This window comes from Microtus pennsylvanicus, chromosome 7, assembly GCF_037038515.1.
Source record: "Microtus pennsylvanicus isolate mMicPen1 chromosome 7, mMicPen1.hap1, whole genome shotgun sequence".
Classification (NCBI taxonomy): domain Eukaryota; kingdom Metazoa; phylum Chordata; class Mammalia; order Rodentia; family Cricetidae; genus Microtus; species Microtus pennsylvanicus.
This window is the reverse complement of record NC_134585.1, coordinates 52928073-52953702: the sequence shown is the minus strand read 5'-3', so window position 1 is coordinate 52953702 and position 25630 is coordinate 52928073. Positions and strand designations below refer to the sequence as shown.

At 44.4% G+C, this 25630-nt stretch overlaps 1 protein-coding gene across 1 annotated transcript; it reads left to right on the top strand.

The window, feature by feature from the left end:
- Nucleotides 1-464: 464 nt before the first annotated feature.
- Spats1 (spermatogenesis associated serine rich 1) lies at nt 465-25386 on the top strand. The gene is made up of 8 exons (XM_075980702.1): nt 465-480; nt 7424-7571; nt 10961-11106; nt 14337-14498; nt 18102-18222; nt 19659-19721; nt 24803-24918; nt 25151-25386. Exons 1-8 carry the CDS (start codon nt 465-467, stop codon nt 25177-25179), a joined length of 801 nt encoding a protein of 266 aa, XP_075836817.1. The 3' UTR covers nt 25180-25386.
- Nucleotides 25387-25630: the final 244 nt, after the last annotated feature.

Here is a 25630-nt window from a genome sequence, read left to right as displayed (position 1 = left end):
CTTGCTCAGAGTCAGTTTCCTATTTTGAAAAACGCAGCTGGCTGTTGAAGGAAGATAGACAGGGAACCTGGCCCAGAAAAAGGCTCCCTAAATGGTGGGTGAGTTCTGCCTAATCAGGGCCAATTCTAAACCTGCATCTGCAAGCTTTGTGAGAGGCATCGTTCACGGCCACTGGAGGTTACAGGAGTGGCAGTGGCAGCTGCTTGGAAAAGAGCCACAAGCTAAAACAAAATCCTGAGCTTCTTCACGCCTGAGACCCCCATCTTCGACCCAGGCCAGAGCACCAGGTTCTGGGAGAGAGGCACATCAGGACTAGCGCGCCAGCCGGCAGGAAGTGGCAGGTTGTCCTGGCAACCCTGGACCGAGCCTTGCAGGCGGTGGTAGGCGCCCTTGCTTTCGCTTTGCATCCTTGGCATTCGGCAGTTCCGTTGCCAGTTGGTGCTTTCATCTGGGCCATAAACTCCATGGAGTCGTCCAAGGGTAGATCAAGGGCTCTCCCCCCCGCCCCCGCAACCTAGGGAAGTGGGTGTAGTACTCAGTGGTTTCAGTAGACTCTGGGATGGGGTAGGACGAGAGTATCTGGAGCCCTGAGTCGGGAGGGAGGGCAGGCAGTGGCGGCTGGGGGTTGGGTGGGGCGAGGGGAGTTGCCATTCAAACCCAGGAACACCACAGAGACCCCAGCTCTGCCTCTACCTTTCAAAGGCTTATGGGGTATGTTGGGTTTTGAAAGACAGCCTTTCTAACAAGATCCTTTGTTTGTCTCTGGTTTCTTTCATTTAAAATCACCGCGTGCACAGGTGAGCCCATGAGTACTGGAAACGGCAAACCCGGCTGCCAACTTCCTCCCATTCCAAGAGCAGCCTCTACTAGAGAGCTGGAGAAGGTTCCAGAGAACAGTGACTTGGGCATGACCAAGGCGGACAGGAGATTCAGTTGAGTTCTGGGTGGGCTTATAACCTCTTAGCTCGTGGCTTTATAGTATTTTTTTTTTTAAGATTGAACACCACTGGGGCTGGAGAGATGGCTCAGTGGTTAAGAGCACTGCTTGCTCTTCCAAAGGTTCTGAGTTCAATTACCAGCAACTACATGGTGGCTCACAACCATCTTTAATAAGATCTGGTGCCCTCTTCTGGCTTGCAGACATACATGTAGACAGAATACTGAGAATGCTGTATACATAATTAATAAATAAATCTTTATATATATATATGAAGATTGAACACCACTGCTACTTCCTTATGTAGCCCAAGCTAGCCTGAAATTCTCCATCCTCCTGCCTCAAACCCCCAAGTGCTGGGATTACAAGCCTCTGTAGTTCCAGGTTTGTCTCACGGTTTTAGTTTCTGTCCATGGTCCTGTTGCTTTGGACCTCTGGTGACATATCATAGTGACGTCATGTGTCATATCAAAGTATCTCCACTTTGGTCAAGAAACAACGATTGTTTTTTAAAGGTTATATTTTGTGGGGTTTTTTTTTTGAGACAGAGTTTCTTTGTATCTGGAGCCTATCCTGGAACTCACTCTGTAGACCAGGCTAGCCTCAAATTTACCTGTCTCTGCCTCTCGAGTACTGGGATTAAAGGCATGTGCCACCACCTCCCGTCTAAAGATTGTCTTTATTTTATGTGTATGTTTTGCCTGCATGTTTGCATGCATTTGTACTGTTTATATGCCTGGTGCCAGCAGAAGAGAGTCCCCTGGAACTGAAGTTGAACTGAGAATAGAATGTGGGTACTGGGAATAGACGTCCGGTCCTCTGCAAGAGCAGCCAGTGTTTAACTACTGAGCCATCTCTCCTCTCCCACCATCTCCCAACAATGTGACCGACTGGGAACTAAGTCTCCAAAACATGGGTTTTTGGAGAACATTCCAGATCCGAGCTATACAGGAGCTGGTTGGGGACATACACAAGGAAGTCACGTCTATATTCAAGATCTGATTGGCAGAGAATACCATCAGAAGGAGGAGTTAAAGCTGGCATGCACACACCTGTAGTGCCCACACTCAGGAGGCAGAGGCAGGAGGATCAATTCAAGGTCATCCTCAGTTGTACAGCAACTTTGAGGTCGGTCTCCACTGTAGGAGACCCTGTCTCAACAACAAAGACAAAGCAGAGATTAAAATATGTTATTGACGGGAACTCCAGACAGCTGGGAAGTATATTCCAAATGAGTAAAGGGGCCGGAGGTTTGAGCTTTGGTTAATAAATACTGAGGCTGGTCTTTGGTCTGATTCTGCTTGCCTGTCTGCATCCATTTTTTCCTGCTCAGATATTAGGTGATATACGGTACCGCTTTTTGGCTGGGGCACTTCAGGTGGAAATTGTGAGCACTCTAAGGTGGGTTTAAATGAAATAACAGCCAGTGCTCTTACTCCATAGCTGGCTCTTAAGGTAGAGGAAGAAGGACGGAAGCACAGTTCTCTTGAGGGCACAGAGTCCAGAGGACAGCCACAGTTTCCCAAAAACCTGTTCAGGGTGAATCCAGCTTCAAGTGTCATGATTGTAGCTCAGTAGTAGCCAGTGTGCTGCACAAGGAACTGGAGAGGTCTCATCTTTTCCCAGCTGAACCTGGTCCCCAGTCTCTTAGGTCCTGTATCTTCATATCTGATTCTCCTTCATAACTTAGAGAGAGGTGGGAGGGGTCCGAGGCCTCAGCTGTAAACTGGTTCTGAAGTAGCTGGAGGGCTTTGAACCATCAACTGCCCAACATGGCTAGGATAGCAAGGAGGAAAGGGTGCTGGGATCCCACCTTTACTCCCCCAACCCTGTTTCCTCCTTCCTTCCCAGTCCCACGTAGTTCATATTAACCTAAACTCACTACGTGGCAGAGGGTGACCTTGAACTTCTGTCCCTCTCACCTCCTGAGTCTGGGATTACAAGCTAGCATCACCATATCTGGTCCTACGCAGCGCTGGTGTTGAACCCAGAACTTTACTGAGCTACATTTCCAATCCCTGGGAATATAGCTTTAAGCTTCCAGAACTTTCTGTTTTTTTTTTTCCAGTTTGATTTGGAATAAGGAGGAAGCCACTTCAGGGGTGAGCCATGGAGGACCCATACTGTTTAACTGGATGGTCTATTCTCAACACATCCTCTCAGGAGACACACATCTAAGGTTTATCTTAACAGGGAGTCCAGGTCTTGTGGATGACAGGGTCAAGCTAGCCCCTTGTACAATGTGTGGGTACGTGCTTTTTTTCAGCAGGGAGGGCCCATTACTCTCCTTACTGCTGTAGGTACCCACCCTAGATCCTTAGCTTTCTTGTTGAGCAGAAAAAGCAGGAAGTAGGGAACTGAGTTTTTTTCTCATCGAAAACACTCCATATTAAGCCAACATATTTTGCTGAATTATCCTTCCCCTTGCTAGACAGAGGGGGTTTGCATTAGCCCAGATGACAGGTATGAGAGAACACACTTCGTTGATGGAAGATGTTGTTCCTGCCCAAAGATGTGAAAATCTTGAGTTTTACAGATTGCACCAAAGACAGACTTTCTTCCAGTCTCTCTTTCTCCATGAATTCCTTTCTTGTTTCCAGAACCTTCCTTTGGTCTTAAAAAAAATGTCCATTAAAAGCCGGGCAATGGTGGCGCACGCCTTTAATCCCAGCACTCGGGAGGCAGAGGTAGGCGGATCTCTGTGAGTTCGAGACCAGCCTGGTCTACAGAGCTAGTTCCAGGACAGGCTCCAAAGCCACAGAGAAACCCTGTCTCGAAAAACCAAAAAAAAAAAAAAAAAAAAAGAAAAGAAAAGAAAAAAAATGTCCATTAAAAATTAATATGGCTTGGCTGGACAGTGGTGGCTCACACCTTTAATCCCAGCAGTTGGAAGGCACAGGCAGGGAGATCTCTGATTCGAGGCCAGCCTGGTCTACAGAGCAAGTTCCAGGACAGCCAGGGCTACACAAAGAAAAGCCTGTCTTAAAATCCAAACCAAACCAAACAAAAAAGTCTACGTATGTGGATATGTACACATGAATGTAGCTACCCATGGGGGCCAGAAGAGGGAGCTGAAGTTACAGGTGGTTGTGAGGCTCCTACAGAGGGTGCTGGAAAATGAACTCAGGTCCTCTGCAAGAGCAGCAAGGGCTTTTAACCCCTGGCTATTTCTCCAATCCCCACTTTGGGTTTTTTTTTAGAAGATGTCATTCTTTCTCATCCTACAGTGATTTAGAGAGGCATAGCTTACCTGGCATTCATTAGAGCAGGTTTCCTGATGAACGGTGAACATCTAGAGCAGAGAAAGTATCCTGAGCTTGTCACTCCTCACCACAGCCTTTGAGCTAGGCAGCAACCCATGGCGGGAGCTGGGAGTGGGGTAATTGACTTCCCCAGAGCACTACTGCCATTAGTCCAGAAGGCACTCTTCCCGTGCCTGGGCAGGGCAGTATAACGTGATTAGTAAAAACTCAGAGACAAATATTGGGGTTCAACCTGAAGATCAGAAAAGCAAAAGCAGCCTAGCCACTAGAGCGCTCTTACCTCTTTGACATCTTCAGACTGAATTGAAGCAAGTCCTGTCTCATCTCTTCCTTATATCCTCTCTATTGCTGGGATTAAAGGCATGCACCCCCACCGCCCGGCCTCTGTGGCTAACTAGTGTGGCTGCTGGGATTAAAGGCGTGCACCACCACTGCCCAGGCTCTGTGGCTAACTAGTGTGGCTGTTGGGATTAAAGGCGTGCACCACCACTGCCCAGGCTCTGTGGCTAACTAGTGTGGCTGATGGGATTTAAGGCATGCACCCCACCGCCCGGCCTCTGTGCCTGACTAGTGTGGCTGCTTTGCACTGACCTTCAGGCAAGCTTTAGTTATTAAAATACACATGAAATATCCATCCAGGAGAGGCATTTGAGGCCCTATATTCGGGGAAATGCAGTATTTGCATTTAAGAACCCAAGTTTCTAATTACTGTTTTAGTTGGATCCCACAGGCTTTAATGTTGTAGCACCTAAGTTCGCTGAACGTCAATGTGATTTCCATTATGATGTTTTTTTGATGAATTATTCAGCAATGTGGTTTGAGCTCCCTAGCTTACGGCGGGGTTTTCGCTTGGGGCTGTCTTTATTATTGATTTCTAATTACGTTGCATTGGAAGTGGAGTCTATATGCCATTTTTTGGCTCTTTTGTGGCCTGGTATAAAGATGGTTCCTTTTCTGGTTGCTGGGGACTGCCCTGCCCTCCTCACAGCTCTGTCCCTTTTCTGTCCATTTCCCTGGCCTTGGCTTTATCACAGCTGCTCCTATCTCTGGCAACCACTGGCCTCACTGTACCTAAGGTCACCCTGGGCTCTGGCTCCCAGAGTTCTGGAAGTCTATAACTGTCACAGGCCTCAGTCCAGAAAACATGGAAATGGGATGGAGAATTTTGAAGAGAGGAAGTAGTTTGGCTAACCTTCGAAATTTGGAATCAAAACCATAATCCCGAGAAGGTTGTGCTGTGTGTCCACTCCTTTCACCTTCCTCCTTCCCTTTCCCTCCCTCACCATCTCCTCCTCTTCCTCTTCAATTCTCTCTCCTCCTTCCTTCTTCCTTCCTTCCTTCCTTCCTTCCTTCCTTCCTTCCTTCCTTCCTTCCTTCCCTCTTTCCTTCTCTCCTTCCTTCCTTTCTTCCTTCCTTTTCTTTTTTCTTGATTTTTCAAGACAGGATTTCTCTGTGTAGCCTTGGCTGTCCCAGAACTCACTCTGTAGACCAGACTGGTGTCAAAATCACCCCGCCTCTGAATCCTGAGTGCTGGGATTAAAGGCGTGCACCACCACGCCTGTATAAATTTCTTATCACAAATGATTTCATTGTGTTTATTGAGCTTCTGTGCTCTGTGAAGTTATGCACAAAGAAATACAGTGTCTATTCATCTGGCCTTTAAAATAAGTAACTGGAGGAGTGGAGAGGAGAGGAGGCTCAGCCAGTAAGAGAACTTGCTGCTCTTGCAGAAGAATTCAGTTCCCAGCATCCACATCAGATGGCTCACAGCAATCTGTAACTCCAGTTCCATGGGATCTGATGCCCTCTTTTGGCCTCCAGGAACACATGCACACATATGGTACACACACAGACATGTAGCCATGCAGCCATACACACTTACACATAATTAACAACAACAATAATAAATCTTAAGAAAATAATTTAACAGGACACATGATAATGTAAGATGATAAAGAACAGACTGACTTTCGTAAGATATAAATCAAACAGCAAACTAAAAAGAATGATTCATCTCTCCATATGATAGCCACAGACTTAAAGGACTCTTTTATCATTACCAGTAGCTGGGAGGGTTAGAATTATTTTCTTCTTTTCCCCTTTTCTCCTCCTTGAACTCTTTATGTAGCCGAGGGTAACCTTGAACTTCTGATTTTCCTGCCCCTACCTCCCAAGTGCTGGTATCACAGGCATGGGCCACCATGCCTGCTTTCTCCAGTGCTAGAAATGGAACCCAGGGCTTCCTGTACACCACGCAAGCATGCTACCAAAAGAGCTACATATAATTCTTTGCATTCATTTATTCAAGCGATGCTTGGGATCTGAGTCATGCCAGATGCTATTTTAGATACCATTGGTGGCAAAGTTATGTTTGTGAATGAGTGGCTCAATAATGGGAGGTATGGAAGTTTCTGAAGGCGCTTCTTGAGGCCATGGTCGCCAGCTGCGCTCATTCATCCTGTCATGGGATGGAGAATTCTCTGGAGAATTGTGCCATGCTGTATGGTGTCTGTACAGTGAATAGCGGCACCTAGCTGCTTCAGATCTCTCTGTGCGCAGTTTGGACCAGGTGAGCCCTGGGGAGGCATAAGCAGTCCAGATTAGTGGTTGCTATTCAGACTCTGGCACCACAATATTGTCAACAAACTTGGGCCTGGATGTTTAGTTTTTCCCTGAATGTAGGTGAGGGCATAGCCTTCTGAACCTACTTCCTCACCATGCGTGCATGTGTGCATGCATGTGTATGTGTATGTATGTGTGTGAGTGTGTGTGTGTGCACATGCATGCATGCATGCACTTAAGATCACTTACAAGAGCTAGATGGGATAATGTGTGTGGCGGGGGTTAACATGACTCTCAGGACACAGTAAATACTAAATCCTAGCTGCTTTCAAATTTGACTTATTGGGTGTGAGTATAGGTGTGCTTTGCCATGGTGCCCATGTGGAGGGTAGAGGAAAACCCTCAGAATGAAAGAAAATAAAGAATGAGCATGCTAAGAGATACTGTCAAGAGTATGATTACCTGGGCTGGAGAGGTGGCTTTCTTGCCACCTGTGAGATCTGGGGATTGAACTTAGGTTGGCAGGCTTGGCAGCAAGCCCCTTTCCCCACCAAGCCATCTCACCAGACCCCTTCCCCCATTTTAAAAATATAATGTAGGAAATAAAATAGGCTGTCAGATATTTCAGCAATATACTTAAATGATGACATCTGTGTTGCAGGTGCCAAGCACAGTGATGTTCTAGAGTCCAGGGGTTCCTTGGCCAGCAGGACAGCCTCTGATGGAAGGACCAGTCTTTCATCTTCTGATGAAGTAGGTTGGAGAGTCACTGAGCCTCCAGGACCCCCTGCAGGGTTGATTCACTCTGAGTAAGTGTGTGTGTGTCCTGCTAGACAACAACTTTAGAACTAGGCTACCTAGGTTCAAATTCCAACTCTTCCAATGATGATCTGTGTGAGTTCGACCAAATTGTATTTTTTTGTTTTTAACATTTATTTATTATTTATTTACCCCCATGTGTGTGCATGCATGCCATTATGAACAGGTGGAGATCAAAAGATAACTTGAGAGAGTTATACACACGCGCACACACACATACACTATCAAAAGAATGAAAGAAAATAAAGAAAGAACATCCTAAGAGATACTGTCAAGAGTATGATTACCCGGGCTGGAGAGATGGCTCAGTGGTTAAGAACACCGGCTGCTCTTCCAAAATTGTCCTCTGATGTCCATACATGTGCTTTGGCACACACCCCCTTATTCACACACTACACACACACACACACACACACACAAACACACCTACTCACACTAATAATGATGATGGTGATGATGACGATGATGTGGTTGGAGAGAGGGTTCAGTGGTTAAAAGCACTGACTACCCTTCCAGAGGACCTGGGTTCAATTCCCAGCACCCACATGGTGGCTCACAACCATCCGTATTGGGATCTGATGGTTTCTTCTGACATAAAGGCACATGGAGCACTCATATACAGAAAATAAATAAATAAATCTTAAACAAGACAACAAACTTCTTAAGGCTGAGAATGTAGCTCAGCATAGAACACTTACTTGCCAGACTGCCAAGGCCCTGGGTCCGACCGGGGTCCTTCATTTTAAAAATGATAAAAGAAAAAAATCAGAGTGCCAAAGAAGCATGCGTGCCTCTTATAGAGACCAGAGACCTCCAGGGGTCCACCTCCCGTGCCTCCTTCAGGTAACACGGGAAGACAGGTAAAAGTAAGAGGACGTAAGTGGACATGAAGAGAATGGAGCCAGAAGTCTCTCACTGGCTAAGACCCAAGAGTTCCAGCACAGAGGGCTGGAGAGATGGCTCACCTGGCTTTGGTTCCCAGAACCCATAAGGTGACTCACTATCACCAGGAACTCTAGTCCCAAGGAATCTGACACGTTTTTCTGGCCACCATGGGCACTGTGGATACATGGTACCTTTACATTGCAAATAAAACACTCATACACAAAAAAATAAATTTTGAAAATACATCTAACGCAAAGGCATTCTGTCCCTTTTTAAGTGCACCATGAAGTGGGACTAATTACATTCACAGTCGTAAAACCACTGCTACTATCTGTTTTTTTAATAATTTATTTTTATTTTATATACATTGGTGTTTTTGCCTGTTTGCATGTCTGTGTCAGGGTGTCAGATCTCCTGGAACAGGGGGTACAAACACTTGTGAGCTGCCTGTTGGTTGCTGGGAATTGAACCCAGATCCTCTGGAAGAGTTGCCAGTGCTCTCAACTGCTGAGTCATCTCTCCAGCCCTGCCTGTTTTCAATCAAACACAAACTGTGTATCCACTTCAGCTCCTAGGAACTTTGTTTTTTTTTGTTTTTGTTTTTCTTTTTTGAGACAGTGTTTCTCTATGTTGCTTTGGAACCTGTCCTGGAACTCACTTTGTAGACCAGGCTGGCCTCGAACTCATAGAGATCCACCTGCCTCTGTCTCCCGAGTGCTGGGATTAAAGGCGTGCACCACCACCGCCCGGCTTAGCTCCTAGAAACTTTTCACCACTCTCTGCCCTTGTATTAGTGGACTCATATTGATTTGTCCTTCTTTGTCTGGCTAGTTTTTACATCAAATAATTATTTTAAGGCTCACCCATGTGATAGCATGTTGCAGAACTCCACTCTTTTGCAGGCTGAAGCCAAACTTCATTTGTTCACCGACTATTGACGGATGCTTAGAGCTACTCATATTCTGCAGTGCACACCCGTAGACAAGTGTCTGCCTGAGTTTCTGTTTTCTGTTCTTGTGGGAATACGCATAGGAGTATAACTGCTGCATCGTGGAGCAATTCCATGTTGTACTGTATGAGGAGTTAGTACCTTGACTGTTTTTTCTTAAAACTGGTTTAAATATCTATGTATGTATATGCACCATATGCATGCCTGGTGCCTGTGGAGGCCAGAAGAGGGCATCACATTCCTTAGAACTGGAGTTACAGGCGGTTGTGAGCTACCATGTGGGTGCTGGGAATTAAATCCAGGTTCTCTATAAAAACAACAAGTGCTCCTAACGAAATAGTGATCTCTTCAGCCTGTTTTATAAAAACTACAATTAATTAGTTTAGTGTGTGGCTGGAGGCTAGAGGACAACCAACAAGAGTTGGCTCTCTCCTTTTGCCTCATGGGTTGCCAGGGGTCAAGCTTAGGTCCTCAGGCTCAGCATCTATCTATCTATCTATCTATCTATCTATCTATCTATCTATCTATCTATCTATCTATCTCTCAACCTACCTATTATCTATCTATCTATCATCTATCTATCTATCTATCATCTATCTACCTACCTACCTATTATCTATCTATCTCTCATCTATCTATCTACCTACCTATTATCTATCTATCTATCTATCTATCTATCTATCTATCTATTATCTATCTATCAATCATCTATATATCTATCTATCATCTATCTATCTATCTATCATCTATCTACCTATTATCTACCTACCTGCCTACCTATCATCTATCTATCTATATACCTATCTACCTATCTATCTATCTACCTATCATCTATCTATCTACCTACCTACCTATCTACCTACCTATCATCTATCCATCTATTATCTATCTATCTACCTACCTACCTACCTACCTACCTACCTATCTACCTACCTATCATCTATCCATCTATTATCTATCTATCTATTATCTATCTATCTATTATCTATCTATCTATTATCTATCTATCTATCTATCTATCTATCTATCTATCTATCTATCTATCTATCTATCTATCTATCTATTTTTTCAAGACAGGGTTTCTCTGTTTATCCCTAGCTGTTCTGGAGCTCACTCTCTTTAACTCAGAGATGCACCTGCTTCTGCCAGTGCAGGGACTAAAGACGTGCACCACCACTGCCTGGCTAACCTTTTTTTTTTTTCTCAAGACATGGTTTCTCTTTGTGTAGCTTTGACTGTTCTGGAACTCACTCTGTAGACCAGGCTGGCTTTGAACTCACAGAGATTCGCCTGCCTCTGAGATTGAAGGCATGCACCACTACTGCCCAGCTAACTTGATTGTTTTAAAGCATGAATCTTTTGAGTACGTTTTAGTACCTTCAAGTTGTGAGTCAGTAAAATACACCCTTTATAGAAACTTTATAGGGACTTTATAGAAAGCGAGGCTAGTCCTGTTGCTGAGAATGCATGTACTGATAGTTCACGATCAGTGTGATTGCCAGTTTGAGCACTGAGGTGAATCTAAGCCTGCCACTTGCCTTCCAGCACAGCGGTGGAGATGGGTCAGAAGTCTTCCTCTTCCTCCTCCTCCTCTTCCTCCGCATGGCCTAGTCGCTCCTCTCAAGTTTCACTGCCTGGGTTCCAGAAGGAAAAATACCCGGAGGAACTCAGCCTGCTTAAGTCACAGACAAGTGAGTAGACCCTGGGTTTTCCTCCAAAGGCCTCTGCTCCTGGGGCCTTTTCAGAAATCTGTCCTATTATGGGCCAAGTCCCGGAAGACCTCCCCTGCCCAGTGTCAGACATTTGGTACGCTTCCTCTTGGGTCCTCATGATGGCTTTGTGGGAGATATGTATGGACATATGGTTTTCATAAATGAAAGGCCCAGTATAAGTGCCATAAAAGATATCAAACAGCATAGAAGTGTATAGACATAAACCCTCTTACTCACTATTCTCCAACAATATTCTTCCCCACAGCTGTGAAAAGCTGAATTTTGAAATATGTACGCCTGTGTATGTATGTACATGCACATAGAAAAGCAGTCATATGTTATATAATGCAGCTTTGACCAACAGTGGCCTGCATATATGACAGTGGTTCAACCGAAACATGACATGGGGAAAGCCTCCCACTGACTGTGATGTCATAACTTTGCTAATGTCGTAACACACATGTCGCTGTGGCTGTGGCGACGCTGGTGGCCAGTTATAGAAAAGCATAGCACGCGCATCATATCTGATAATGATAAGTCACTATCCCACTGCTCTAGATATTAGTGTCCTACACTATACCATCACTACAAAGCGTACTCTCTCTACTTATTACAAGAAGTGAAGGGGGCTGGACAAGGCAGTTTAGCAGGCAAAGGCCCTTGTGCCTAAGTCTGAGTTTTGACCCCCAGAATGCACATAGTGGAAGGAAAGAACTGACTCCTGGAAGTCGCTTGTCCTCTGGGCCCGCACCATGGTGATGCAACCCACGTGTATGGTGCACGTGCGCACGAAATACACAGTTAACCACCCAACAGTATGCTTGGCTATACTGCGGCCTCACACACTGTGTTTAGGACATCTCTTGATAGCGTCAAGAAACCACATGGAGTGAACAACTGCACCAATTACTTTTCACACCTGTGAAGAAGCAACTTCACAAAGAAGGGTTCATTTTGACTCAGCAACCTACGTGGCGGCGGCAGGAGTGGGAGGCGGCTGCTCACACCGTGTCCAGTCAGGAAGGAGAGGGTGGTGGTGGCAACGGCTGGCGCTCAGCTTGTTTCTCTTTTCACTCAACCCAGGATTCAGTCCACACCCCAGCCTTCCTACCTCAGCTAACTCAATCCCGAAACTCCCACAGACGTGCTCAGAGATGTGTCTCCTAGGTGACTCCGGACTCCATCAAGCTGACACCGACCTCTTTGTGTAGGTCTGTGCAAGCACACTGTGGTGTTCAAAGAAGAACAAAGTCATCAAGTGACAGACATAGACTAACTGAGTTGTAGTACACAATGTATTTTCCCTCAATGGCTGCATAGATCATAGACCTCTTCCTGCAGCAATGCTTTAGGCCATGTGACTGTTTTAGTTCTTTTCCTAAAAGAGTTATTATTTTATGTATGTGAGTGTTTGTTTGCATGGATGTGTGAGCACCTGGTCTCTGTCTGGTACCCATGGAAGCCAGAAGTGGGCATCAGATTCCCTGGAACTGGGGTTACAGATGGTTGTAGGCCATCATGTGGGTGCCAAGAACTGAACCTGGGTCCTCTGGAAGAGCAGTTAGTGCTATTAACCACTGAGCCATCTCTCCAGCCCCAGGATTAGTTATGTTTCGTTGCTACAATAAAACACCATAACCAAAAAAAACTAAGGGAGAAAGATTTATCCTAGCTTACAGTTCCAGGGGGACAGACTCCAGAATGGTGGGGAAAGAGCATGATGGGAGAGGCAAGGAGCTGGAGGCAGGGAGGTCACATTTCACCCAGACATAGGAAGCAGTGGGGTGGAGACAGGAAGCAGGACAAAGTCATAACCCCCAGTAATGCACTTCCTTCATTGGGGTGGGGTGGGCTGGAGGGCTGAGGGTGCTGAGAAGGTGGCAAGGTGAGTTTAGATCGCAGCACCCATGTAAAAAAGCTGAGCATGAGAGCCTGTGCCTGTAATCCCAGCAGGAAGGCCAGGGTAAGAAGGTTCCAGTTAGTCAAATGGGTAGTAAGTTCTATCCAGAGAGAGACCTGTTTCAAAAAGTAAGATGGAAAAGGCTACAGAGATGGCTTGGCTGTTAAAAATGTTCATGGCTTGCTCTTCCAGAGGACCTAGGTTCAATCCCCAGGACCCACATGGTGGCCAACATCTCTAACTCCAGTTCCAGGAGAATCATTGCCCTTCTCTGACTTCCATGGGCACCAGGCATGCACGTGGTACACAGACATACAAACAGGCAAAACACCCATACAAATAAAAGCAAAAATAAATATAAAAAAGATACAAAAAGCAACTGAGGAAGACATTGGTGTTGACCTCTTGCACATAAACATCCACCTACACCCACACACGTCTACCTGCATGAACATACATGTGCATACACAGACACACACAGATCCCACATGATGGAGGAAGGTCATTGGTTAAATAAAAAGAAACTGCTTGGCCCTCATTGGTTAGAAGATAGGTGGGAGGAGTAAACAAAACAGAACGCTGGGAGGAAGAGGAAGTGAGCTCAGACTTCACAGCTCTCCTCTCGGGAGCAGACGCCTCAGAGAGACGCCATGCTCCCAGCTCCCAGGCAGAGGCATGCGATGAAGCTCCGACCCAGGATGGACATAGGCTGGAATCTTCCCGGTAAGCGCACCTAGGGGCGCTACACAGATGATTAGAAATGGGCTAAACTAATATGTGAGAATTAGCCTAGAAGAGGCTAGATAGAAATGGGCCAAGCAGTGATTAAATGAATACAGTTTGTGTGTTGTTATTTCGGGCATAAGCTAGCCAGGCAGCCGGGGTGATGGGGATGCAGCCCCACCGCTCTTATCACTACACCCACAAAAGAGTTCAAGTCAGCCTGGACTACATAGTGACATTGTCTCTAACAGCCAAAAGAGTATGAGGACCAGAGAGATGGCTCAGTGGTTAACAGCACTGGCTGCTCTTCAGAGGACCTGGATTTGGTTCCTGACACTCACATGGTGGCCAACAACTGCCTGTAACTCCAGTTCCAGGAAGATCCCAGGCCTTCTGGCCTCTGTGCCCACTGCATGCCTGTGGCGAACATACATGTTTGCATACGAACACGCTTACACATGTTTTTGCCAGTGCATGTGTGAGAAGGCTGGAGGACAAACAGAACCCAGGAGTTTTTACATCTTGTCATCTCATTGTCTTGTGGGCAGGGAGCAGGGCTAACGGGAATGTTTCTGATGTCTTGCAGAAGATGGGCAGCGTCCTGAGTGGACATTTTATCCGAGGTTTAGCAGCAATCTCCACACCTACCATGTTGGAAAGCAGTGCTTCTTCAGTGGGGTCTTCCGGGGCAACAGGAGGTCTGAGGCCGAGAGGACCCTGGACAAGAGCCTCGGGAAGAAGAAGTATGGTAATGTGTCTCGTTCCATCAAAGATGAAACACACAAACTGAAGCCCTTGGTTGTGGCTCCATGGGCTCTGCTTTCTCTGCCTGGGGACAGCTCTGCAGGGTCACCCTGCTGCCCACAGAGTAGTCAGGAAGACAGGAAGGCAGGGAGTCCAGTGCACAGGCGACAACTTTTGATGAAGGGCTTGGAATGCACGCCGATCCACACTTATGTCTTTCTCCAGCTCTCAGAAAATGCTAATGTGACATTTAAGTCACCAAGTGAGTCATTTCACATCATTAGAGTAGAAGCCTCATTGAAGTCCGAAGAAAATCAGGGACGTTTCAGTTAGATGCCACCTGTCATGTACATTTAAAGTAAGCCTTGGCATGAAGTATACAGCGTTATTTTTGATTTAATTAAAGGCAACTAAGGTGAAATGGTGCACACATACCATATCTAAATCCATGTGTCACCTTGGTTTGTAACCTGGCGAGTTCTCTGCCCCAACTCACTCAGAATAGACTTCTCGAGAGATCCCAAGAGGTTGCTGAGCACCAGAGGGCCATTTATGGCACTTTCTTATAGAAAAACCCATGTAGGAGGAGGCAGCCAACGCCTCAGTGATGAATAAGATTTTTGTAGAAGATGTGCAAAGAGAAATAACTAGCAACTTCTCTTGTAAAACTCATATAAAGGACAAATGGACTTTCAAATTGAGGCTTGGATTTATCTGGATAAAGAGCCATCCCAGAGAAGCCGCAAGCATGGCCTCCGATGTGGGATCCTTATAGAGTCCCATGCCTTGCCCAGATCCTAAACTCCCTATTCATCAAGAGGAGATGAAGGGCTGCAGAGACAGCTCAGTAGTTAAGAGCCCTGGCTGCTCTCGCAGAGGACCTGGTTCTATTTCCAGCACCATAAGGTGGCTCACAGCTGCCTGTAATTCCAGTTCTAGGGGGATTCGATGCCCTCTCTGGTCTCTGTGGCCACCAGACACACATGTAGTACACAGACATACCTGCTGGCAAAACATTCACACAGATGAAAATTAAAAAACAATCAGAGGAACTGCAGGCTAGGGAGATGGGCTATTGCCCAAGCATAAGGACCGGAGTTCAGATCCCCAGCACCTACACAAGAGCCAGGAGCAGTGGTCGTCCCTGTAACCCTGGAACTGAGGAAGCTGAAACAGGCCGATACTTGGAGCTCACTGGCCAGCCTCTAGCCACATGAGTTCAATGAGAGACTGAGTCAAAAAATAAGGTAGAGAGTAATCGAGGAAAACATCTAGCATTGACCTTTGGCGTGTAAGATCACACATTCACATTGCACATCCATGTGCACGTGTGCACACACACAAACATGTATGTACATATACTACATACCCCAATACATGTAGAAAGGGAAGTGCATGACATTTAATCGAGATACAGAATGTATACAATTTCCTTCTCCTCGCTCAAATATTTCACTCTCTTTGTTATCTAGAGTGGAAGTGAGAGTGTTACACACAAGGACCACCATAATAAATGAACAGAACGTAACAAAGTTAACAAGCTTAGCAAGTTCAATACCTACTGATAACCACTTTTCTGTTTTTAGTTTTAAAAATATAAATCATAGAATAAAATGGTGCTCAGTTGGTAGCGTACTTGCCTAGCATGGCACAGCCTGGCTCCATCCCCTGCACACGTGAGATGTGACAGCACACATCTGTAATCTCAGCAGGTGGGAGATGGCCTCAGGGGGATCAGGCGTTAGAGGCTATCCTTAGCTACATAGTGATCTCAAGGGCAGCCTGGACTACATGAAACTCTGTCCCAATGAGATCAGAGTTCCGCCCAGAACTTAAGCTCACACCGTAGCTCAGTCCTCATCAGAGACATTCGTGAAGTACACAGGAATTAGCACACAGACCACAGCTGGACAGCGCAGAGCAAGAGACTGTGCAGTGCTCAGGCCTCCTCTTGAGGCTTAGGGGAAAGGGGCAGGAAGATGAAGAGCCAGAGGTGGTGGATGGCTCCAGAAAGGCAGCATTTTCTTGACATAACAGGGCAGAAGGGAATATTAACTTACAGACTAGACAGCACACACACGGCCTACACAGACTCAGGCCAGACAATACAGAAATAGGCGAGTGGGCACAAGCCCTACCCTTAGCCAAGAAGTTGCCGGGAGAGGGGAAATCAGTTTTCTTCAATGGAGTGACAGTGGGTATGCCAACCACACTCCAGGGCCAGCCCCAGGCTTAGGAGTTAGAAGCATAAATTAGATCCCATTATGTGTATGTGTTTAAAGAGAAAGTTAGTACATGAAGTTGGGATCACAGTCATCTGTAACCATAGTCCCAGAGCATCTGACACTCTCTTATGGCCTCTGAAAGCATTGCACACACATGGTACACAGACAGACATGTAGACAAAACATTCATATACACAAAAGAATAAAATAATAAAAAATTAAAAGTTACACACCTTGCATGTCCAACCAATGGACCAGTCAAACAAACAAACAAACAAAAACCTACCAAGGAAATATGTATAGGTTTTTTTTTTTTGATAGGATTTCTCTGTGTGGCCCCGGCTGTTCTAGAACTCACTCTGTAGACCAACCAGGCTGGCCTTGAACTCACAGAGATTTGCCTGCCTCTGCCTCTGAGCTGGGCTTAAAGGCATGTGCCAGATTTCTTTTCATTTTTTTTTGTGTGCTGGGAATTGAACCTAGGGCCTTATATATGCTAGCCAAGTGAACTATATTCCCAGTCCTCCATGTTTGTGTTTATAAAGTTTTATTTATTATAAAAATTTCACACATGCACAAAGTTTATCTTGATCATATCCCCACCTCACTCCCCACCTCCCATCCTCTTGGACCACCCCCCCATCACATCTTCTTCCTAACCTTATTTTTTATTTATTTTTTAAAAATTTAGGTTGGATGGTGGTGGCACATGCCCTTAATCCCAGTACTTGGGAGGCAGAAGCAGGTGGATCTCTGTGAGTTCGAGGCCAGCCTGATCTATGAGTGAGTTCAAGACAGCCAGGACTACACAGAGAAACTCTGTCTTGAAAACCAAAAAAAAAAAAAAAATTCTAGTTATTTCTTTTTAACCTTCAGTTGGGGCTGAAGTTGAAGGTTATGTGAGGTCATCCATGAATGGGGAGAATCTTCTGGGCCCATACTCTTCAATAAAGATGACTCTCCCTCCCCGTGCAGCTATCAACTGCTAATAGATTCTCAGCTCTATGGCCTCAGAAGCTGCCCCCAATCTATGTGAAATTTAATTGGCTTGATCTTGTGCAAATCTTGCACAGATGCTGTGTATGTATGTGTGCAACAGCCCTGCCACACACAGGGGAGGGTATTTCACAACACTCCCCTTCCCTCTGGCTCTTACCTTCTCTCTACTCTCTTCTTCAACCCTCCAGGTTTTAAAATAATCATGTCTGACAGCATAGTGTAGGGAAAATGTCACTGTGGACTTGAGGCAGGGCAGCAGAACTTCATCCCACACTAAGCACGAAGAGGCTTGATCTTCATTGTCACATGACTGCATTGCTGCTCACAGTGAGCGGGGCATTGGTTTCAGCCTTATGTGTCATGTTTCTAAACGCCTCCCACAGATATTGATCCCAGAAATGGAATCCCAAAGTTAACACCAGGGGATAACCCATACATGTTCCCAGAGCAGAGTACGGAATTCTTCAAAGCAGGAGCAACTCTGCCACCAGTCAACTTTTCACTGTGAGTGCGTGCTCGTTCCAGGGGAATTTTATTAGCTGTAAAGGAATCGGGTCTCTTCTGCTGTATGTAAATACTTAATGTATCATTTATTTTAGCTATGTATCTTGTGTGTGTGTGTTATAAGCACTGTATGTGCAAGTGTGCACGCTCATGCGTGTGCATGTGGAGGCCAGAGGAGGACTCTGAGGATTTTCTTCTGTTGTTCTCCACCTTATGCCTTTACTGGATCTCTCTGGCTGAACCCAAAGCTCGACATTTTGGCCACTGAGCTCCTGGGATTTGCCTGTCTCTGTCCCCTAGTGCTGGGGTTACAGGTACACACAGTTGTGCCTGGCTTTTATGTGGGTTCTGGGGACTTGAAACTCAGGTCCTATTGCTGTCATAGCAAGTTTCATACCTACTGACCCATTTCCCTAGTCCTTGTATAGAAATTATTTTTTAAAGGGGTGGACAGCAATAAGATATGATGGAGTGACAAATTCCTTTGAAAGTTCATATTTAGTTAATTTGTGCCTATACACACCGTGGAATTGAAATAATAAAAGACATGAGAGGGGCTGGGGATAGAGCCCCTCTATGGTACAGACATAGGCAAGGCCTTAATTTCAACCTCAATACAACAACAAACTCCCCCCCCACTATCCTTTCAAGAAGCGCATGCACACACGCATATATACACATATGTATATATACATATATGTTATATATAATGCATCACTGGGAGGAGACAATTTGGGGGAAGGAAGTGGAACAGTGGAGAGGGAGTATGAGAGGGCGATGGAGGGTTGACTATGAACCAGCTCCAATGATACACATGTAGAGAAGTCAGGGATCCCATTATGTTGTACTTTTAAAAGCTGATAGACAAAGAAGGGGTTGTTTGTTGGTCTGATTTCTATTACCACATACTTGAAGGCTTCGGCGCTTCCATACCCAGTCTGATTGCTAGTGATGAGTGTATGGGTTGGTATTAAATGTGGAGGCGAATTTAGGAAAATACGATCAAAGAGGAGAGTCATTCAACAAGGAGGAAAACAGCTGTCGTGTTATATTGAAAATGGTTAGAAAACCAGTCACGTACAAAAAAAAAAAGAAAACCAGTCACGTGAGAGTCAGTGGTCTTGATGAAACACAACAAAAAATTAAACGTGATTCCCTGTGCAGTTCTGAAGCCCACATTTGAGGGCTGACACCAGAAGGCGGGGGTGGTTTTGGAAACGTGATTCCCTGTGCAGTTCTGAAGCCCACATTTGAAGGCTGCCACCAGAAGGTGGGGGTGGTTTTGGAAACGTGATTCCCTGTGCAGTTCTGAAGCCCACATTTGAGGGCTGCCACCAGAAGGTGGGGGTGGTTTGGAAAGGATGATGTGTTGCTCTCCATGCTTTAAGAGGTCATTGCAATCTCATGGTTTTTTTTTACTGTTTTTTTCCCCCCAGGGTTCCTTATGAGAAAAAATTTGATACATTTATTCCACTGGAGCCTCTTCCTCAAATCCCCAAGTGAGTTTTCTCACCAAGTTTTCTATGGTCCGATCTCTGAGAAAATGACACCCTTTTCTCCCACGGAGGAGCCTGCAGGCTGTCAAACCATGGGGACCGTTTAAGTGTCCCAGCAGCAGGGTCAGTGTAGTTGGAGAGACACACAGCGGTCAAGGGTCTGTGGCCTCTGGCAATGAAGGGGGACAAATTCTACATATGACACCAGCTAACTGACAGGCGCCAAGGTGTGCTTGGGTATGCACAGGAGGGGCATTTACACGGAGCAAAAAGACTAATAACACCGTGTTCTCAAGAGCCGGATCACATTAGAGTGTTCTGGGAAAAACAAGCGCATGTTTGATGCCTGCTGCTGGGGAACTGGTTGGAGCTTCAAAACCAAAGGGAAGGCCAACAGAACACCATGTATTGGAACAGGACTATTCCTGTTTTTATACTAAAATAAAAAGAAGATGTGTGCATGGAGGCGCACATGCTGTGTTAGGAGTTGGTTCTCCCCTACTCTGGGCGTCTTGAGGACTAAGCTCAGGTTTGCATACTTGGCAGCAGGAGTCGTTACTAACTGAGCCATCTCAGTGCTCCTAATTCCATGTTTATAGAATTAAATAGTTTTAAATAAAAAAACCACGCGTGTGGGTACTTTGCCTGCATGTATATCTGTATACCATGTGTATGACCAATACCCAGAGACACCAGAAGAGGGTTTTGGATTCCCTGGAACTGAATTTACAAATGGTTTCAAGCCACCATGTGGATGCTGGGAGTCAAACCAGGGTCTTCTGCAAGAGCAGCCAGTGCTTTTAACTGCTACGGAGCCATCTCTCCAGCCCCCTGATTTCACACTTTTGCTCTGGCCGTCTGAAGCTCATGCATTTATTTACCTCTCCTCTCTATTTTGTACTCCTGTAAGTACGGTGAGGTGGGTGCGTGTTCCCGAGTCTCACACACCGGGATGCAGTGGGAGTACCAAACCTCAGAGCTCAGGGAATAAAAGCCTTTTATTTTACTTGGCACCTCTCATGCCTTCATTATGCTTCATTATTCCCTGTAACATATAATTAGGCTTCTCATGTCTGTACTTTATTTTTTATAAACACTATTCTAGAATACTTAAAATACCACCAACCATCTAATCTTTGCATTCCACCCAACTGTTTGAGTTTTTGTAAATATATTTGTATGTCTAAATCATAAAATACCAAGCAGGATGGTTTTTCTAACATATTATATTATATTATATTATATTATATTATATTATATTATATTATATTATATTAATTTTTTGGTTTTTCAAGACAAGGTTTCCCTACGTAGCTCTGACTGTCCCAGAATTTGCCCTGTAGACCAAGGTGGCCTCGAACTCACAGAGATCTGCTTGCCTCTGCTTCCTGAGTGCTAGGATTGTATTTTTCAAAGAAAAAGCACTACAGACTAGGGTGCTCTTTTGTACTGGGGCCAATCTATGAATCAAGAGACTTGGGCTTTCTTCATGGCAATCTGACCATGGCATCTGCCCAACTGATCGTGTCAGGAGGCTAAAGGGCTCCAGTTTCAGGAGCTGGATCTACTCAGTGTTTCTTAGATTCAGCTCCCACTCCCTCAGAGCACAGTAGTTGAAAAATCTTATCTAGAGACTATTTTTTTTTTACTTCTTTGACTTTTTACTTCTTTGACAGGGTCTCATGTAGATCAGGTTGACCTCAAACTCACGACACAGTCAAAGAAGACCTAGGCATCATCATGCCTGGTTTATGTGGTGCTGGGAATTAAGCCACAGCTTCCTGCTTGCTTCAAAAGCAACCTTCCAACTGAGCTACACCTCCAGCTGGCACTAGTACTTTTTTTTCTTTTTGGTTTTCTAAGACAGGGTTTAGACACATCAGCTTCCCAAAGCTGGGGTGGTAAACATGCCAGCATGAGGTGGGCTCTCAGGGAACTGAGACAGGCAGAGACAGCTGTCAGAGTCACATTCATCTTGTGGTCAGAGAACACTGTAGGTGTGCACTAAAGCAACCCAGAATGAGAAAACCTTTAAACAGATACCGTGAAAAATGGGTACAGACAGTCATAGAAAAAATACACAAAGTCGTTAAAAATAACAAAGTCGTTAGAGAGTAAAGCAATAAAAAAAATAAGCCACATAAAGTTGGGAAATACACAGGGTGTCTGGATCCTGTATGGTGCTTTGTTGACTTTGAATTTTTAAATGCTAATGTACAAAAAAACAATAGCTGCTGAGAGACACTGGATTATAGAAATTGATAATAACCTATATATTTTAAGAATATCTTAACTTCACAATGGAAGTCAGAAAATATGTTGCATTGGGGGACAGGTTATGCTTTTGTTTCCATAGGAAACAAAAAGCTATGGTCCTCTTCAAAATCAATTAAGATCCAGTTTGATTGGGAGAGACCTCCTGAAAATCTTGGCTACAGACATAACAAAGGAAAGCAATAAAGACTATAGGACAGGTAATGCATATGCTGATCCCTCTACATGGGAACAGCTGTGAGACTGGATGAGACATGATACATCCTGCTGGCTACAGAGTCCTCATGACTTATTATTACATGACATTCTTTCATATGGCATGGATAGAGGTTTGGTTATACAGTCCAAACAAACCTATAAAGTTGACAGCTAAAACATGAAACAAAAAAATCATCTGTAGCTGACTTGTATACACTGCACATTCCATATGTTTGTTAACACACACACACACACACACACACACGTATGTCACCTTTAAAAGTTTATGGGTTTTCAGAAAAAAAAGAACTAGACACCAATAAAGACAAGTATCCCAGGTGATCCAGCTTCTCAGAATGCCTTCTCTGTTGCAGTTTCCTTAAAATTCTGCATCAGAACAACTTCAAAGCTGCTAGCTGAGATGGTTCAGCCTCACAGACTATCTAGCCAGAACTTCAGATAAACCTTGCACTTTTCCATTACAGCAAGACTAGACAAGCTAGCTCTCCAAGGACTTGACCATTATCCCATTTTTTAGGGTTCCCTAAAGATGCTGTTGCCCCCAGATAACAGGAAGCAGAACAGAGGATACAATACCCACATTCCCAAGAAGTCGGGTGGATAGTTTTAGTCGTTCAATGGATTATGGATGTTTATTGTTTAGGGGGATTAATTACAAATTGCTGTTGGTCATAGTCAGATGAAAAGCTGAATAAAGGAGATTAGATTAAGGATCTCTTTCTGAAAGGAAAAAGGGGGATACAGTACAGAAATGATGGGATAAAAGGGTGGATTGTTGAGTCTGCTTTTGAATAACCACTAATCTCAAATATATTACATTGGTGTGGATATTTTTTTTTTTGTTTTTCAAGACAGGTTTCCCTGTAGCTTTGGAGCCTGTCCTGGAACTTGCTCTATAGACCAGGCTAGCCTCAAACTCACAGAGATACATCTGCCTCTGCCTCCCAAGTGCTGGGATTAAAGGCATGTGCCACCACTGCTCGGCATTATGGATTTTTGTATATTAATACAAATTTAAGGCTTTTTGTTATGCTGTATATATGTTTCTACTCTTGTTTAAGGCATTGTGCCTATGCAGCTCATTTAAAAATATAAAGTAAATTTCTAGTCCTTGAAAGTTATTATTACAAACTATTTAGGATAGTTAGAGAAATACAGGTTAGTAGCTAGTCATCTAACAATCAAATCTGTGGCCATGTTAGGTATGTTTTCAGAGTCAAACAGAGATATACTTTAGATATGAAGATGGGTTTCAAACACTTAAGAGGCCTATAGAATATGACATTAAAGATGTTTTAATAGCATAAGGTTTTTCATGACAGTGAAGACACATATACTCTCGGCAGCACCAATTTACTTCAAAAAAGGATGACAGGCATCAAAGAACCTCCATATGGAGTTTGCCTTCAATGTAGCAAAACCAGTCATTTGGGTGAAAAACTGTCCTTTCCTTGACTACTGACAATATGATGTCCAAATTGGACGAGCAGGACACAAAAGAAGGTAACTGCCAAACTTTTCCAAGACAGAGTAGGACAGTCCTTCAAAATTCCTGCCTCATAAGAAAGTCTGTCAGATATTTTAGGCCTGTAGGCTCAATATGGATACCCCAATATTACAGAGGAACCTTGGGTGACAGTCTAGGCAGCCAGATGTCTGTCATTTAGAAATTGCTTACTTTGCACTTCCTATTTACTCAGGTAATATATTCTTCTTGGGTCTCTGATGGGGATTGAAGACTAGATGGTATACAGTTTTCTTTGTTGACAAATTCAGAAAAAACTTACATAAGAGATATAGTTTATAAGGTTGAGCAACATAGAAGCTTAAGCTATTTATCTAAGAAGATGTTTTTAAGTCTAAAAAGATATTTTTAGGATGGCAATACGAGTTATGATAGAAAATGGTTTAGGTATAAAACTTTGGACTCACTAAGATAGGATAGATAATAGAGTATTTTCTCTGAATTTGCCAAATATATATGAGCTAGACATTGTGAATATAATTCTTACTTGATAATTGTTCTTATTGTATACAGTTTTACTGGGTTAGAGTTAAAACCTTTCCTTTTTATTTAGACAAAAGGGGGAAATATTGTGGGATATTTATGCACTGTGTGAAGATATATTGCTGTTGACTGGTTTAATAAAGAGCTGAATGGCCAGTAGCTAGGGAGGAGGTATAGGTGGGACTTCTGGGCAGAGAGAGAAAGTAGGAGGAGATAATCAAGGCATGAGGAAATGCCAATGAGACATGGAGGGAGTCAGACATACAGAATGAAAAGAAGGTAGAAAGCCACATGGTAAAACATAGGCTAATAAAAGCAGGTTAGTTTTAGGTTATAAGAGCTAAATGGGACAAGGCCAAGCTAAGGCTGAGTTTTCATAATTAACAGCAAGTTTCCATGTCATTATTTGTGGGTTGACGGTCCAAAGGAAAGTCCTACTACACTTTACTCACTGAGCTATCTCCACAGCCCCGAGGTGGAGGCCTCTTTCATTTTGTGATGTGCAGTGTCTTACCCATTGGTGGTGTTTGTAAAGTTAACACGGCATCCATTCAAACTCAGCAGGATTGTGTTCTTCCTCCAGCTTGCCTTTCTGGGAGAAGGAGAAGGCCAACAACTTGAGGAATGAGATAAAAGAAGTCCAGGAGTTGGATAACTGGCAGGCACCGCCACCCTTCATACACAGTGTTTTCTTCTCTGGTAGGTTCAAGAAATCTCAAAAAAAATATAAATTCTGGAGTTCAGAGGAGCAGTCTTTTGGGGGGCTTCATATGGAGCTCAGAGATGGCAGAGCCTCTCCTGGAGTGGGTGTGTCTTCTGCTCCAAGGGTACTCTGGCAGAGGTCCTCACATGCATTCATGGAGCATGTGTTGGTTGAGAGCTGTCGATTTGTAAGGGAACACACTCTTTAATGCTGTACCTCTATCCACAGGTGCTTTCATCCTTCCAAGACATCCCTGAGCAGAAACGAACCCCCAAGCATGCACTGACTGACCTCCAGCCAGCCTCTGCCATTGCTGGGTTTTTCCTACTCTTTGTTTTTGACATTGTCTCTGTCCTAAACCATTAATTTGACTCTAATGAGGAGTCATTATGATTTGCTTTGTTTAACTCTCAACTGTGAAAACTTGGAAAATGTACAGAGAAGTTGCACAAATCATAAAGTAGACATCATCATATCTTTCATCTAGATTCTACCATTGACAGCGTTTATCCCAGATCTCGCTCTCTCTCTCATGTTTTTGGCCCACTTGAGAGCTAGTGAAACACATCATAATCCTTTCCACCTCAGACCGCATACCTCAAGCATGTGTCTCTTAAGTGGTGGGTACTCTGTACCCAGTATATGCAAGTTTTATTTAGCACTGACAGCAATTACAGTTCACATTTATTCCGAAGAATGCCTGAAGGT

Coding starts and splice junctions, on each gene's coding strand:
- Spats1 (XM_075980702.1), top strand. Junction 14,499..18,101: donor CCTCGGGAAGAAGAAGTATG/GTAATGTGTCTC, acceptor CGCCTCCCACAG/ATATTGATCCCAGAAATGGA. Junction 19,722..24,802: donor CCTCTTCCTCAAATCCCCAA/GTGAGTTTTCTC, acceptor TTCTTCCTCCAG/CTTGCCTTTCTGGGAGAAGG.